This window comes from Phoca vitulina, unplaced genomic scaffold, assembly GCF_004348235.1.
Source record: "Phoca vitulina isolate PV1807 unplaced genomic scaffold, GSC_HSeal_1.0 scaffold22, whole genome shotgun sequence".
NCBI lineage: Eukaryota > Metazoa > Chordata > Mammalia > Carnivora > Phocidae > Phoca > Phoca vitulina.
The window spans coordinates 33,989,070-34,003,633 of record NW_022589725.1 but is presented as its reverse complement, the minus strand read 5'-3'; the positions used below and the strand labels follow the sequence as shown (position 1 = coordinate 34,003,633).

Genomic DNA, 14,564 nt, shown 5'->3' with positions numbered 1-14,564 from the left:
TTAAGAGGAAAAGTTAAGGGGCCTCGGTGGGCATTTGCTGATGCAGTGTGATCACAATGGAAACTTTGCTTAGGCCATTTTCTGTGCTTGGGAAAGGAGTTTCCACATTGTAAACTGATCATAGCCACAGGTCCCCTATCCCTCCTAGCCAAGCAGAGAGGTCCCTGTCTCCTGAAGACCTGTGCAAGCAGAGGAGGTGTGGGACCAGTGGGGGAGCTCTGAGTGGAGCACGGGCTACCGCACTATTTTGCCTGCACCTGCAGACACATTTTGACTCCTGTGAGCTGGAAGGTGGAATCCAGACAGCGGGGAGGGTCAGTGTAGCCACTGGTCAGTGAGGGAAGAACTGATAGAAGGTGAAGAAGGACTTAACGCTTGTCATTTTATCAAGTCACATCCCACCATCTATCTCGGGACAGACTGCAGGCTGAGTGTGAAACAGGCCTTGAAGGGCCAGACTGGTCCATCTGTAGCCAGGGACCTGCAGCATGGCTTCACCAGGAAGCTTGTTGGAATGCAAACTCCGGAGTCCCTCCCCAGACCTGCAGAATCAGAATCTGCATTTTAACAAGATCCCCAGGGTTTCCTATGCACATAAAAATTTGAGGGGCGGTCCTAGGTCTCCTTAGTCCCAGTGGGTCACTGCTGCTCTATTATGCTACCCCTCCCTATAAAATAAAGCTCCCACTTTTCAGGAAGCTCCACCATCCTCCTTCTGGAATTACTTTTGGAAGTAAAATTGACAATGAATACAGACTTGTATATTACAAACACTTGAGGGCTGAGTGCTCTTTGTGCCAACTGCTGTTCTCACACCTGCAGGACGAGGTTCTCAAGCCAGCACCCACTACCAGCAGGAGCATCTCCCTGCTGCCTGCTCCTTCTTTCCAAAGCCAGAACCCCCTAGTATCCCATATTCTAGAGGGATTGCAAAAGGTGGTTTTGCATCAGGTAATTTGAACAACACATTGCTCCTGTCTGGCTGCATTCTGGCCAGATCCATTCTGCTGGCACCATGCCAACTACTTCAGAGGACTGAGCCCTTGGTTTTGCTATCAATTCTGGGTCAACACAGGCAGAAACTTCGCCTTGGGTTTTAGTCCATCACCCTGCCAGGAGAAAAACTATTTCTGAATGGTGAAATGTAGATTACCCTTTGGAATGGTCACTGGAAAATTCCTGCGTCATGGCTGAAAGGAGGCATGAAAACATAAGGAAAACACGTTCTGCTAGACTCTGTGGCAGAAACAGCAGGAGAAAGTAGAAGGAAACATTTAATCTCTATTAGCACGTGGTGTAGCCTACCTTGTTCAGGGCTACATCCTCACCTCTGGAATATAGTAAGTGCTCATTAAAATAGTTGCTGAATGGACCAACAATATATAAATGCCTCTTCATTGTCACTGCTTAGTATTGGAGCGAGATATGTATAATTCTTTTATGTTTATGCAGAGGCCCTGTATCATCTTGAGATGGAGACAAGAAGCAAACACTTGGTTCTTAACCATGAGACTCAAACTCTAGGCGATGCTAAGCACTTTCTGATCTCCACAACTGTCACACGCTCTCATATGCTTCATCCTCTCATACTTACTGGAAGTGTATTTGTTAACCCACGTAAGTAATCAGTAGCTCACAGATCTAATTCTTAATTACCTCTTTGTGTAGACAGTAACTTCTTTGACATTAGCCATAGCAACTTCTTTCTACATCTGTCTTCTGAAGCAAGGGAACAAGAGCAAAAATAAACTATGGGAATGACATCAAAATAAACAGCTTCAGCACCATGAAGGAAACAATCAACAAAACTAAAAGGCAGCCTACAGAACAGGAGAAGATATTTGCAAATGACATACCTGATAAAGGGTTAGTATCCAAAATATATAAAGAACTTGTACATCTCAACACCCAAAAAGTGTATAATTCAATTGAAAATGGGGAGAAAACATGAACAGACATTTTTCCAAAGAAGACATCCAGATGGCCAACAGACACATGAAAAAATTCTCAATATCACTCATCATCAGGGAAATGCAAATCAAAACTACAATGAGAAATCACCTTATACCTGTCAGAATGACTAAAATAAAAAACACAATAAGCAGGTGTTGGTGAAGCTGTAGAGAAAAAGGAATCCTCATGCATTATTGGTGGGAATGCAAACTGGTGCAGCCACTCTGGAAGACAGTATGGAGGTTCCTCAAAAAGTTAAAAATAGAGCTACCCTAGATTGCACTACTGGGTAATTACCCAAAGAATACAAGAACACTAATTCAAAGGGATACAAGCTTTCCTATATTTACAGCAGCATTATTTACAATGCCCAAATTATGGAAGCAGTGCAAGTGTACATCCATAGATGAATGGATGAAGAAGATGTGGTATATGTATACAATGAAATATTATTTAGCCATAAAAAATGAAATATTGCCATTTGCAACAACATGGATGGAACTAGAGAGTACAATGCTAAGTGAAATAAGTCAGTCAGAGAAAGACAAATACCATATGTTTTCAGTCGTATGTGGAATTTAAGAAACAAAACAAACGAGGAAAGTGGGGAGGGGGTGGCAAACTAAGAAACAGACTCTTGACTACAGAGAACAAGCTGATGGTTACCAGAGGGGAGGTGGATGGGGGATGGGTTAAATACGTGATGGGGATTAAGGAGGGCACTTGTCCTGATGAGTAGTGGTTGATGTATAGAAGTGTTGAATCACTATATTGTACACTTGAAACTAACATAACACTGTATGTTAACAAACTGGAATTAAAAACTTTTTAAAAAAGAAAAAATTTATCTCTCTGTATAGCAAAGGATTCTGAAGAAGAAAGATCCAGGGTCTGATTCTTCAGGTCTGTGACCGACTCTTTATGACTCCTGTCCCCAGTGAAGTTTACTGCTTGCCTTTTTGGCAGGAATAACAGAGACTGCCTCCAAGAATAACATTCAAATATATGAAATAGCTCCCAGGGACACAAATGCAGATGCATCTAATTTAGGCATCCCTCAAAGAGGAGTTTATGCTCACTCATGTTGACATGTTATTATTGCTACTAAAAGTTGTCATTTCTTTATTTTTATCTCTTCCAATTATGTTAATTACCTGCTATAATAGTTCATATACTAGAAATGTGCTCAAGATCAAGAATGGTGGACAGGATGCTAAGTATATACCAGAAATATTTGTCGAATCCTGGACCCAAAAGGCAGAGTGCTGGCCTTCTCCACAGACTCACACAGATGGAAGCAAAGTTGACACCTGCTCAACCCAACCACTGAGAAAGCCCGTAAAAGATGAACAATCCATAACTATACCACCCTCCAACAGCAATCAAATTACATGTTCACAGAGAGAGATCCAGGTACCAAATTCATTCTAGTAGCACCCCAAGGATCGTCTTCTTTCTTCTCCTGTGCCATGTTAGAAAGTCACCATCTGTGGCTGGTGTGAATATCACTTCTCTCCTTCCCTCAATTCAAGGAGGGGCATGGCCCACTTTCTGACACAGGTAAGAAAAAATAATATTGGTTTGCTTTTTGGAACTCAAACCTTTGGTCCATTTGAATGGTGGCTTCACCCATCTCCTTTTCAGTGTGAGAATTGAATGAATAGCTGTAAGTTAGTGTGCTAAAGTTTCCATGACATCAGATCTAATATTCTTATTACATATTTCACCTTAAAATAATAAAAAACAATTTAATAATAAAATAATAATGGTATAAAATGATACAACTATACTGCAGAAAAGATGTAGATTGAAGGTATGACTCTACCACTCAAAAATCACTTTAGCATCATATTTATTTCATTTTATTTTATCATCGTTTATTATTACTTCTTTTCCTGTGAATCTTGCCCAGGAGAGCAAGATTACATTGTATCCTGGTGTGTTGTGTATTGAACTTATACTGCTGTATTATGCTTTTTTCCCACCTTTATCAGCATGTTCGTGTGTGTGTGTGTGTGTGTGTGTGTGTGTGTGTGTGTGTTTCAGAAGACTGGGACATGCTTAATCTTATCTTCAATCTTTCACATAAATCTCCTTTGATAACATACTCTTAGCTAATTACCTTTCCATAAACAACTGGTGTTTGGGCCATCAAAGAACTATGAAAGTCAGCAAAAGAGTATCTGAGGCTGTGTTCAGTATCAAATAGACTAATTTTGATGGTCAGGGTTTTTTAAATAAAATTTCAGAAATAACAACCCACCCGCAAAAAGTGAAATGATGATTGTAACCTTTGGCACAACTATATGCTTTTCTTTATAAAGAACTAAAATTCACCCTGAAAATGCCATTCTGTGAATAAGACAGGTGTGGGCATCTGATTTCTGCCAAGCCAAAAACTTATTTAAAAGTAAAACGTGTGGAACGCCTGGGTGGCTCAGTTGGTTAAGCGGCTGCCTTCAGCTCAGGTCATGATCCCAGGGTCCTGGGATGGAGTCCCCCATCGGGCTCCCTGCTCAGCGGGGAGCCTGCTTCTCCCTCTGCCTGCTGCTCCCCCTGCTTGTGCTCTCTCTCTCTCTGACAAATAAATAAATAAATAAATAAAATATTTAAAAAAAATAAAAGTAAAACGTATATTTCCACAAGACTTTGCTGTCACCTTTCCATCTCCTCTCTCTTAATCTCACTTGCAGACCTGCCTGATAATGTCCTAGAGCAAGGCCTGCCCTGGACATTTATCCTTTGAAGGGCTTCAGGAATTGGAGGATTGATGAGCCAAATGCCACCCTCACCCCCGACCCCCGCCCTTGGTATTTTACAGGTTATTTCTTAGGGAAGCTGAGCTCTGTTTATTGATATCCCCTTCTCCGGGCTAGTGTCATATCACAGAGAGAGCTCCCAGGTGAAAGGGGTTTTGCTAGGGGAATGCAGGATAGTAGCGTCTTCTCCCCAGCAAGAGCAGAGGAGGCTCAGATTTGAGCCCAAGTCAAATCCGCTGGGGCAGCATCCAGAATAAAAACAGCGTGCTAACCCCACGCACAGTCGTCAGTTACAAGGCGGCCTTATACGGAAACGGGGCAGCACCGAACGAAAAGAAAGGAAAACAGGGAGGACATGGTCAAAGGAAAGCTTTGCAGGTCTCGGTCCTAGGTACGGTTTAAACTAAGGAGGTATCAGGGGAAACATCTGTTTTCAACCCAAGTTACCCGCGAACTTTTTCCTGGAGAGAAGCTCCCAGAGCAATTTACAGCATTCCAGCCTGAGGCTTTCGTGCCAGACGCTCTGAATAAACCTTTAGAAACCAAAGCTGCCGGGGAGCACCAGGAGTGTGCAGGGGAGGTAGCGCCTCCAAAGACCTCCGCGCCGGCGACGGAAAGCGAACCTCGGGCTGTGTGAACGTTCCTGCTTCCTCGCAGCAACCGGCGCCTACAGCGCGCTGCAGGCCGCCCTCGCCTTCCTGGGAGCGGCCGCGCGCGCTCGGGAGGGTCGCGTACTGGCGGCTCGAACCCGACCCGAGCCCTCGGCGCCTCCGAGGAGGCAGGAGGCGGTTTGGGTTTGCGCAGAACTTCGGGGGACTCCGAAGAAATGCCAACCCCGCATCTGAGAGGCGGGGAAAAGGTGCCCAGGCGCCTGGGTTTCGGGGTTAGGAGCGCAGGGGTAAAGAGGGCTCGGGTCGGGCCCGAGGACCGCGCGGCCGATAGGGGGCGTCCTGTCACTGCGGAAGCCGGTGGCGAGCGCTCCCGGGTGCGTCCGGATCCCGACCACCAACTCTGGCGAGAACTTGTAAGGTTCGCTCTTCAGGAAGGGAGCACTTCTTCCTCCCGCGGACCTCCTCTCCAGGTCCCTCTCGCTCCTTTTGCTCGTGGAATAATTTCTAGAACTATAGTTTCGATCTGGAGCAAAAAGAGAAAAGGCAGTGGAACACATACACATACGCACAGATTAGGTTAACCAGAATGTGCGATTCCATACACACCAGAAAGCTATCTGTCGTTGTTTTGCAGGTTTGTCTGTTTGGGCGTCTCGCTCTTTTTTTTTTTTTTTTACTGAATTTGAGAAGGGCTCCTTGGGGGGTGGGATTGACAGTGTGTTTTGAGGTGTGTGTATGTATGTAGCTGGCCCTAGGCCTCTGCAGAAAGCTTTTAAAAAACTTACCTTTTGAGCACCAGTGTGCACCCGTCTTCCCCAAGCCCTGGGGAGAACAGTTAAATTGCTCCCCTCATGCTCTGAGACCCGGTGAGAGATGCTGGGAATCCGGTCCCTTTGGCTCCCCAGCACACACTTACTCTAAGGTGCATACACCCCACAACACACTTCCCAGGTGCACTGGGCCTGCTGGCCTCTCCCTGGAGCCCTCCGCACTGCGAGTGGCTTTCAAAGCCACACAGACTTCGGATTTGGGGGATCCTGCCCTGGCACTCTCTAGGTGGGGTTCATTAACCCCCTCACTATGAATGGGTCAAACCATTTGAGGTTCAGCATAAAAGGTGGTGCCAGCGACTGCATCTGGTTTAAAGTGATGCAGGCCTGAGATACCGGGGGAAGCGGGAAGGGGTGGCTTACTGCTCTTCCTTGCTGTCCTTCTAGACTGACCCTCACACAGTCCTTCCATTCTCGGTGCTCAGCTCAGGGCCTGCCACCTCGCCCCTGTCTTCTGGCACCATTACCCATCACATCGGACAGGTGCGCCAGATACCCACGATTTCCTATTTGTTCTTTATCTCTGAGATGGGGGCACAGGGCTGGATCCTCATGGCCCAGCCTGTTTTTAGAACCAAGAAAAGAAGTCCACATCAAACACCTGTAATACCCCAAAACCCTGCAATCTGGGCTCATTAGGGTGTTGATAGCTGGCCCAGGACAGATGATAATCTGAACCCAGAAGCTGGAGCAAAAATAAAAAGGAAGTATATGATTGCGGGGCTTCTAATTCTTACAAAAGAGCCTCTCAAGAAAGCAGAGAACAGAGACCCTCCTGAAGTAAATTCCATGTGTCCCATTATTGATTCCTTTATTCCCCTCTCTCCTCCCGCCTCACCCCCCACCTCCTGCCCTGTTTGTTTTAGTTACGAAATGCTGTGGGCACCTCGGTTGTGACTGCAAAGTAACCTTGAAACACGGCGTCCTGAATGTCAGAGACAAATAGCAGTCTCCCAACCGTCGACTGCAGCTGGCGGGGCCGCGTGCGCCCTGCTCTGGGCGATCGGACAGTGCTCTTGCCCGACAGCCACCTCCCTGCCGGTCGCGGGTGGCTGGGCTCGGAGGAGGCGAAAGCCGCGACGGCCGGACCAGGCGCTCCCCGAACGCCTTCCGGAGCCTCTCTGGGTCTTAACTGTAACAGGGAGGGGCCTCCCAGGAGCAGCGGCAGGCGAGTTCAAGGTGTGTACAGTTTTTCTAAATACGACAGCGCTTTGCAAATTGGCTCTGTCACCGTCTTGTCGTTTTGACAGGGAATGAGCACTGAGAGCGAAGAAACCCGGGATGAGTAAATGCGGCGTTTCTAAGGCTCTGCGGAGGGGCAACCTGGCGCGGAGGCCGGGCGCGCCCTCGGACAGGCGCACCAGGCGCCGGGCGCTAGGGGACCGGGCGGGGGTCAGAGCCTTGGGCCGCTCCCGGGGTGGCTTCCTCCCAGGTCCCTCCTCCCACGGGCACTCCCCGCGCGCGCGGGGGGAAAGGGGGCTGGAGCAGGGAGCCTGCGCGCCCACTCGCCCCGCTCGCCTGGCCTGGTACTGGTGTGGGGCGCGGCGGCTGTGGGGCGGGCGCCGGGCGCCGAGGGGCAGGTGCCGGGCGCCTGCCGAGGCTCCCTCTCACCTAGGTGGGAGCTGATTATTCAAATGGGCTGCCCCGGGTCTGGGGATTGGAGGCCCGCGCCGGCGCGCCGCGCTATATCACCAGCCGCCCACGTCACTGCGGCACTTGTCCGCTCCGCCGTCCACACCTCCTCCTCCTCCTCCTCTCCTCCTCCTCCTCCTCCTCCTCCTCCACCTCCTCCTCCTCTTCTCCTCCTCCCTCTTTCCACCCCCCCACCCGCCCCCGCGCCGCGCGCTTCCCGCCGCCTCCGGGCAGCTCGCACTGCCAACCTCGGCCTCCGCCCAGCAGCCCGCAAGCGCGGCGGCGGCGGCGGCGGGCGGCGGGCGCTCCCTACAGCGGGGCTCGGGTCGGGCCTCCTCCCATCCTTGGCCCCCTCCTCCCGTGGCTGACCCCTCCCGCCCATTCCAACTACCGCCTCCGGCCGGCCAAGGGAGAGAGAGGGAGTGGAACCGGAGAGAGGGAGTGCGAGAGAGGGAGGGAGGGGACCGTGCCTTGGCTGACTTTTTTTTTTTTTTTAAAGAGGGTGGGGGTGGGGGGTGATTGCTGGTCGTTTGTTGTGGCTGTTAAATTTTAAACTGCCATGCACTCGGCTTCCAGTATGCTGGGAGCGGTGAAGATGGAAGGGCACGAGCCGTCCGACTGGAGCAGCTACTATGCCGAGCCGGAGGTAGGCACTCGCCTTTTCCAGGGGGAAGTGGGGTGGTGGCGTTCGCACTGTTCCCCAACCTCAGGACCGCTTCCCTCGCCGGCACCCGCCCCCCACCCCCAGCCGCTCTGGGCAGCCGCCTTTTCCACCCTCCTTCGACTCAAATGGGTCTCTTTTTTATACGACACACTGTTAGCCTTGAGATAATATTAACTTTGTGATCAAATATTGACTTGCGGCGCCTCCAAATCCTCTTCGTGGCCGAGCCACGCACTATCCTAACAGAGTTATGTTTGGCAGCGCGCGGCTGGGGAGGGGTGGGAGGTCGGCCGGCGAGGGGGTGGGGAGCTGGAGAGAAGGTGGGTAGGAGTTGGGGGCTGAGGTAGAGGCAGATTCAAAAACTAGGGACAAAGAGAAAGGAAGTTTGTGGCTGCAAAGCCCAGCCGCGTGTAGTTCAGTTCTCGGTCTCCTCGTAGTTCAGTTCTCGGTCTCCTCCCTGCCCCTCCACTCAGTGCCTCCAGCTGGCCCCAGACTCTGCGCAGGCACTGGGTTTTGGTTCCCCTGGGGCCAAGGATGGGGTCCCGAGAGAGAGAGAGAGAGAGAGAGAGAGAGAGAGAAAGGATGAACAGAGAGGACCCTGGGACAATCTCCGCTTGAGGCCGCCGGGGCGCCCTAGGCTGTGACCCACAGGTTGTTCACTAGGGTCGGAGGTGGCATCCGAGGCCGCGGCGCGGACTCGGTGTGCTGGCGTGAGAGTTGGGGAAAGGAGATGCATTTGGGGTGCCTGGCTTAGGGGTACTCCGGGGGACCCTTGCTTTAGAATCCGAGCACGGAACAGAAGGGCTAGGATCCGGCCCCATGCAAACTGCCGCAGCCTGCTTGTCACCTCCTCCAGGGAGAGCCCGGCGCGCTCCGGGTGAAACGGACTTGGTGTCCCGGGCAGCGGGGGGGGGGCGGGGCAGGAGAGGGAAGGACTCTCCAGAGACCTCCCCGCAGGCGGGGGCCTGGGCTAGCCCGGTGGGTAGGAGGTCAGGGCACGCTCTAGTTTCGGTGCTAACCCTGTGCGCCTCCCTCCCTGGGCTCTGTCCGCAGGGCTACTCCTCCGTGAGCAACATGAACGCCGGCCTGGGGATGAACGGCATGAACACGTACATGAGCATGTCCGCGGCCGCCATGGGCAGCGGCTCCGGCAACATGAGCGCCGGCTCCATGAACATGTCCTCGTACGTGGGCGCGGGCATGAGCCCGTCCCTGGCCGGCATGTCCCCCGGTGCGGGCGCCATGGCGAGCATGGGCGGCTCAGCCGGGGCGGCCGGCGTGGCGGGCATGGGGCCGCACCTGAGTCCCAGCCTCAGCCCTCTCGGGGGACAGGCGGCCGGGGCCATGGGCGGCCTGACCCCCTATGCCAACATGAACTCCATGAGCCCCATGTACGGGCAGGCAGGCCTGAGCCGCGCGCGCGACCCCAAGACGTACCGGCGCAGCTACACGCACGCCAAGCCGCCCTACTCCTACATCTCGCTCATCACCATGGCCATCCAGCAGAGCCCCAACAAGATGCTGACGCTGAGCGAGATCTACCAGTGGATCATGGACCTCTTCCCCTTCTACCGGCAGAACCAGCAGCGCTGGCAGAACTCTATCCGCCACTCGCTGTCTTTCAACGACTGTTTCCTCAAGGTGCCCCGCTCGCCCGACAAGCCCGGCAAGGGCTCCTTCTGGACCCTGCACCCCGACTCGGGCAACATGTTCGAGAACGGGTGCTACTTGCGCCGCCAGAAACGCTTCAAGTGTGAGAAGCAGCTGGCCCTGAAGGAAGCCTCAGGCGCCACGGGCGGTGGCAAGAAGGGGGCCGCGGGGGCCCAGACCTCGCAGGGCCAGCTCGGGGAGGCCCCCGGGCCGGCCTCCGAGACTCCGGCGGGCACTGAGTCGCCCCACTCGAGCGCCTCTCCGTGCCAGGAGCACAAGCGAGGGGCCCTGGGGGAGCTGAAGGGGACTCCGGCCGCGGCCCTGAGCCCCCCGGAGCCGGCGCCGTCGCCGGGGCAGCAGCAGCAGCAGGCGGCGGCCCACCTGCTAGGGCCCCCCCATCACCCAGGCCTGCCGCCCGAGGCCCATCTTAAGCCGGAGCACCACTACGCCTTCAACCACCCCTTCTCCATCAACAACCTCATGTCCTCGGAGCAGCAACACCACCACAGCCACCACCACCACCAGCCCCACAAAATGGACCTCAAGGCCTACGAACAGGTGATGCACTACCCTGGCTACGGTTCCCCAATGCCGGGTAGCCTGGCCATGGGCCCGGTCACGAACAAAGCGGGCCTGGACGCCTCGCCCCTGGCCGCAGACACCTCCTACTACCAGGGAGTGTACTCCCGGCCCATAATGAACTCCTCTTAAGAAGACGGCTGGAGCGGGCTAGCCCGGGACAAGGACAAGAGAGAGGAAGTGGGGCGGAGAGTTTGAGGAAGGGGTGTTAGAGAGATCCAAGGGAGAAGAAATCCATTACATCCCCACCCCCAGGACAGCAGTCTCCCCTCACCTTCGGCAGCTCTCCCTCCCAAACAGAGGGGCCACACTGATATCTGTTATTCTATATAAGGAGGGAAGGCAAAAAGAGAAATAGTCAAAAACAAACAAACAAACAGAAAAGAGGAAGAAAAGAGCAAAAAGCCTCCGGTTTCCACTACTGTGTAGACGCCTGCTTCTTTAAGCATTTGAGAGTTCTGATTTTTTGTTGTTGTCTTTCTCCTCCATTGCTGCTGTTGCAGGGAAGTCTTACTTTATTAAAAAACAAAAAACAACAAAAAAAACAAAAACAAAAAAACCCACAAACTTTTGTGAGTGACTCAGTGTAAAACCATGTAGTTTTAACAGAGAAGCAGAGTTGTACTATTGTTTAAAAAGAAAAAAAAAATGTAAGGGTCTGTTGTAAATGACCAAGAAAAGAAAAAAAAAAATGCATTCCCATTCTTGACACGGTGAAATCCAGGTCTCGGGTCTGATTAATTTATGGTTTCTGCGTGTTTTATTTATGGCTTATAAATGTGTGTTCTGGCTGAAAGGGCCAGAGTTCCACAAATCTATATTAAAGTGTTATTGCCAGTTTTACCCCTTGAATCTTCAAGATTTTTTTTCCCTTTGCCTGACTTGAAAAATAAACAGGTCCAGAAATTATTTAAAAGTGTGGGGAAGGGGATCCTGGCTGGTTGCAGATTTCATTTTATTTTGGTGAAGGGAGGGCATGATGGTTGTTATTTTAACATTTTATTATTGAAACTGTCAGACATACTGAAGTTGAACAGATTTTACAGAAAACACACGTACCCATTGCCCAGATCCAACAGTTATTGTTTCACTATACTTGTTATATCACATATCTGTCCAGCTATCTACACCTCCGTTTGTCAATTCAGGTTATTTTTTCTAAATGCATTTCAGATGCTATCAAGCGCATTCAGAGTGATATGGCCATAGACCTAAACGCATTGCAAAGTAAATTTCAGACATCAGTACACTTCCCCCTAAACACTTAAGCAAGCACATCATTAAATAGAAATTGATATTATTTATGATTACTTTTGGAGGTTTTTTTTAAAGATTTTTATTTATTTATTTGACAGAGAGAGACACAGCGAGAGAGAGAACACAAGCAGGGGAGTGGGAAAGGGAGAAGCAGGCTTCCCGCGGAGCAGGGAGCCAGATGTGGGGCTCGATCCCAGGACCCTGGGACCATGACCTGAGCGGAAGGCAGACACTCAATGACTGAGCCACCCAGGCACCCCACTTTTGGAGTTTTGAGTTTATCTTTACACACAATGAAACACACAGATCCAAGGTAGACCATTCCCTGGGTTTGATGCAGGTTTAGCTTTAAAGTAGGGAGAAAACTATGTATCTTAATTTCCCATCTGGGTCATGTGAAGGTACAATGTAGTTGATGTCTCTTGGGCCCCAGGGGGCCGACTTCTCTAGGGAGAAGCCTGGATTTTACTGTATTTCCAATCTTAGGCCTCCCTTCAAGTCAGTGAACCCAGACTGGATTTGCAAATTCCTGGTGCAGCACTTTCATCTCTGCTTCTCTGGCACCCCTTTACCCTCCTGTGGAATTGGAACTCTGCCTGGATCCTACAGCCTCAGGTCTCTGTCTACACTCCACCACCCTATCCTACCCTCCTCCTTCACTTAGGTGTTCTGCACAGCCTCGGCAGTCCTAGCTATAGCCAGAGAGCCGTGAGGCTTCTGGGACCACCTCCTCCCGCTCCAGCACCTGATCTGGAGAAACAGACTTTCTCCTGTAATTGGTGTTTAAAGGGATCGCTCAGGGTGATGGTCCAAGCTTCCTTTTTAAAAATAAGGTATATTTGGGGATGAGGTGGAGATAAGGGGGTATCTTGCGCTGCTTGTCCAGTGACTCTGGCCAGTGGTGAGAGCCCAGGGTCCGCAGATGTGCTTACTCCGCCTCCCCACAAACACCGCAGCCTTTGGACAGCGTTCAGTTAGCCCAGGTTGGGGAGCCAGGATTGCAGGGCCAAAAGGTCTGAGGAGGTATTTTGTGAGCCTTAAAAGAAAAATCCAAAAGTATAAAGAAAGACCCAGAATAGATTTTTACAAATCTTGCTGTATCTCCCTACAGATGGCGTAGCCTCCCTAAATAGGCAGCCAACCGAACTGGAGACCCCAGAAGCGAAGCGCGGCCTGGGTGCGCAAAGGGGGCCCGGTTTTGACTTTGCCTGGGGCATGTGCGGGCCTACAAGCTGGCGGGGCGAGGGCAGGAGCCAGTGTCCCCGCAGATTTAGGGATGGACCATGCACAGCTGTCTTAAGGTGGGCGGTTATTCTCCGCAGGCTTCTGAAGCCGGGACTTTTTTGTGTCAAAGTTTCACAGCCCAGGACCCTGTTTTCAGGGACTAGATTTTTGGGCTTATTGACCATCCAAACCTGGAGTGTCCCAGGTTCGCCTCAACCCTGGAGACCCCCCCTCCCCCGCTTCGCCCTCTGCCACCTTGCGGGGTCTCTGCCTCCTCAAGCCCAGGCCTTCCCACGCGCTTGAGGGGGTTTGCCCTCCCCTCACGTCCCCCCCCCCCCCCCTCCCCAAACCCCTTTTTAACAGGCCCCATTGTCCCAGGAACACAAGGAAGAGAAATTGGGGCGGGGTGGGGGTGGGGGGGATCCGGAGGCCGCAGCCAGCAATCAGGCCCGTCTCTCCCCCTGGCAAGGACACACACGTCGTGAGCCCGGCCTGAAATGTGTTTCATTATCACATAAAAGGCTCCCGTGGCGAAGGAGCCGAGAGGCAGGGCCGGGGGCCGAGTGGGGGACAATGGAGACTGAAAGCGCTGCCCTAACCTGCTATGTTTCGTATCGCACGCCCATTGTGCGAGGGTCGTTTTAAACTACTTAGCGCTCCCCCCCTCCACTGATCCCGGCCGATAAGATATAGTTCTGTCCGAATACATAAAAAGGATGTCGGGGAGCCGGGCGCTTTCGGAGGCTTTTCTGCGCTTCTTGTGTCTTTCACACACACCGCCCCCCCTCCCCGCCCGCCTCAGACCCCTCCCCCAGCCGGGCTCCAAGCTCTCTAGCTCACAGATCGTCCTCCGCCCGCTTTCCCCAACTCTTTAAGTATTGTAGGGTGCGGCGTTTCTTTTTTCCTCCCTCTCTTTTTCTTCCTTTTCCCCCCGCGCCGTCCGCGCGTCGGTTTAAGCAACCGTGATCTGTGAATAAACAAAGTCAGTAAACAACCGAAAAAAACATTCTAGATCCGAATTCCAGGAGGGTAAACTTTCCATGCCACGTCACACTTCAGCAAATTTGCACAGATATTATATTGCCTCCCCCTCCTTTATTATTCTTTTTTTTTTTTTTTTTTTTTTTGCTAGGATCCCATTGTACTTAACTGAATTTTATAACGCTGATCGATATCTTGGTAAAATATTCATTTTTAAACTAGCGGGCAGTGAAATCTTTGCTTTGTGTGCTAAAGTCAACAGTCGCTCGGTTTGAGCTCAAATAAATGCGGAGATGCCTCGGCTCGGAGCAGTCGGCCGCCTCCCTCCGCGCGCTGGACGCTCTGCCGCCCGCCCGCCGCACCGCAGGTAGGGAGCGCGCCCACTCTGGGGCCATAACCAGGTCCCCTGGGCAGCGTCCGCCCC

At 51.8% G+C, this 14,564-nt stretch overlaps 1 protein-coding gene across 1 annotated transcript; it reads left to right on the top strand.

Moving 5' to 3' along the window:
* The first annotated feature begins 8,344 nt into the window (after positions 1 to 8,344).
* FOXA2 (forkhead box A2) lies at positions 8,345 to 11,510 on the top strand. The gene is made up of 2 exons (XM_032420109.1): positions 8,345 to 8,431; positions 9,503 to 11,510. Exons 1-2 carry the CDS (start codon positions 8,345 to 8,347, stop codon positions 10,808 to 10,810), a joined length of 1,395 nt encoding a protein of 464 aa, XP_032276000.1. The 3' UTR covers positions 10,811 to 11,510.
* The last annotated feature ends 3,054 nt before the right edge of the window (positions 11,511 to 14,564 follow it).

Coding starts and splice junctions, on each gene's coding strand:
- FOXA2 (XM_032420109.1), top strand. CDS start 8,345: ATGCACTCGGCTTCCAGTATGCTGGGAGCGGTGAAGATGGAAGGGCAC. Junction 8,432..9,502: donor GCTACTATGCCGAGCCGGAG/GTAGGCACTCGC, acceptor CTCTGTCCGCAG/GGCTACTCCTCCGTGAGCAA.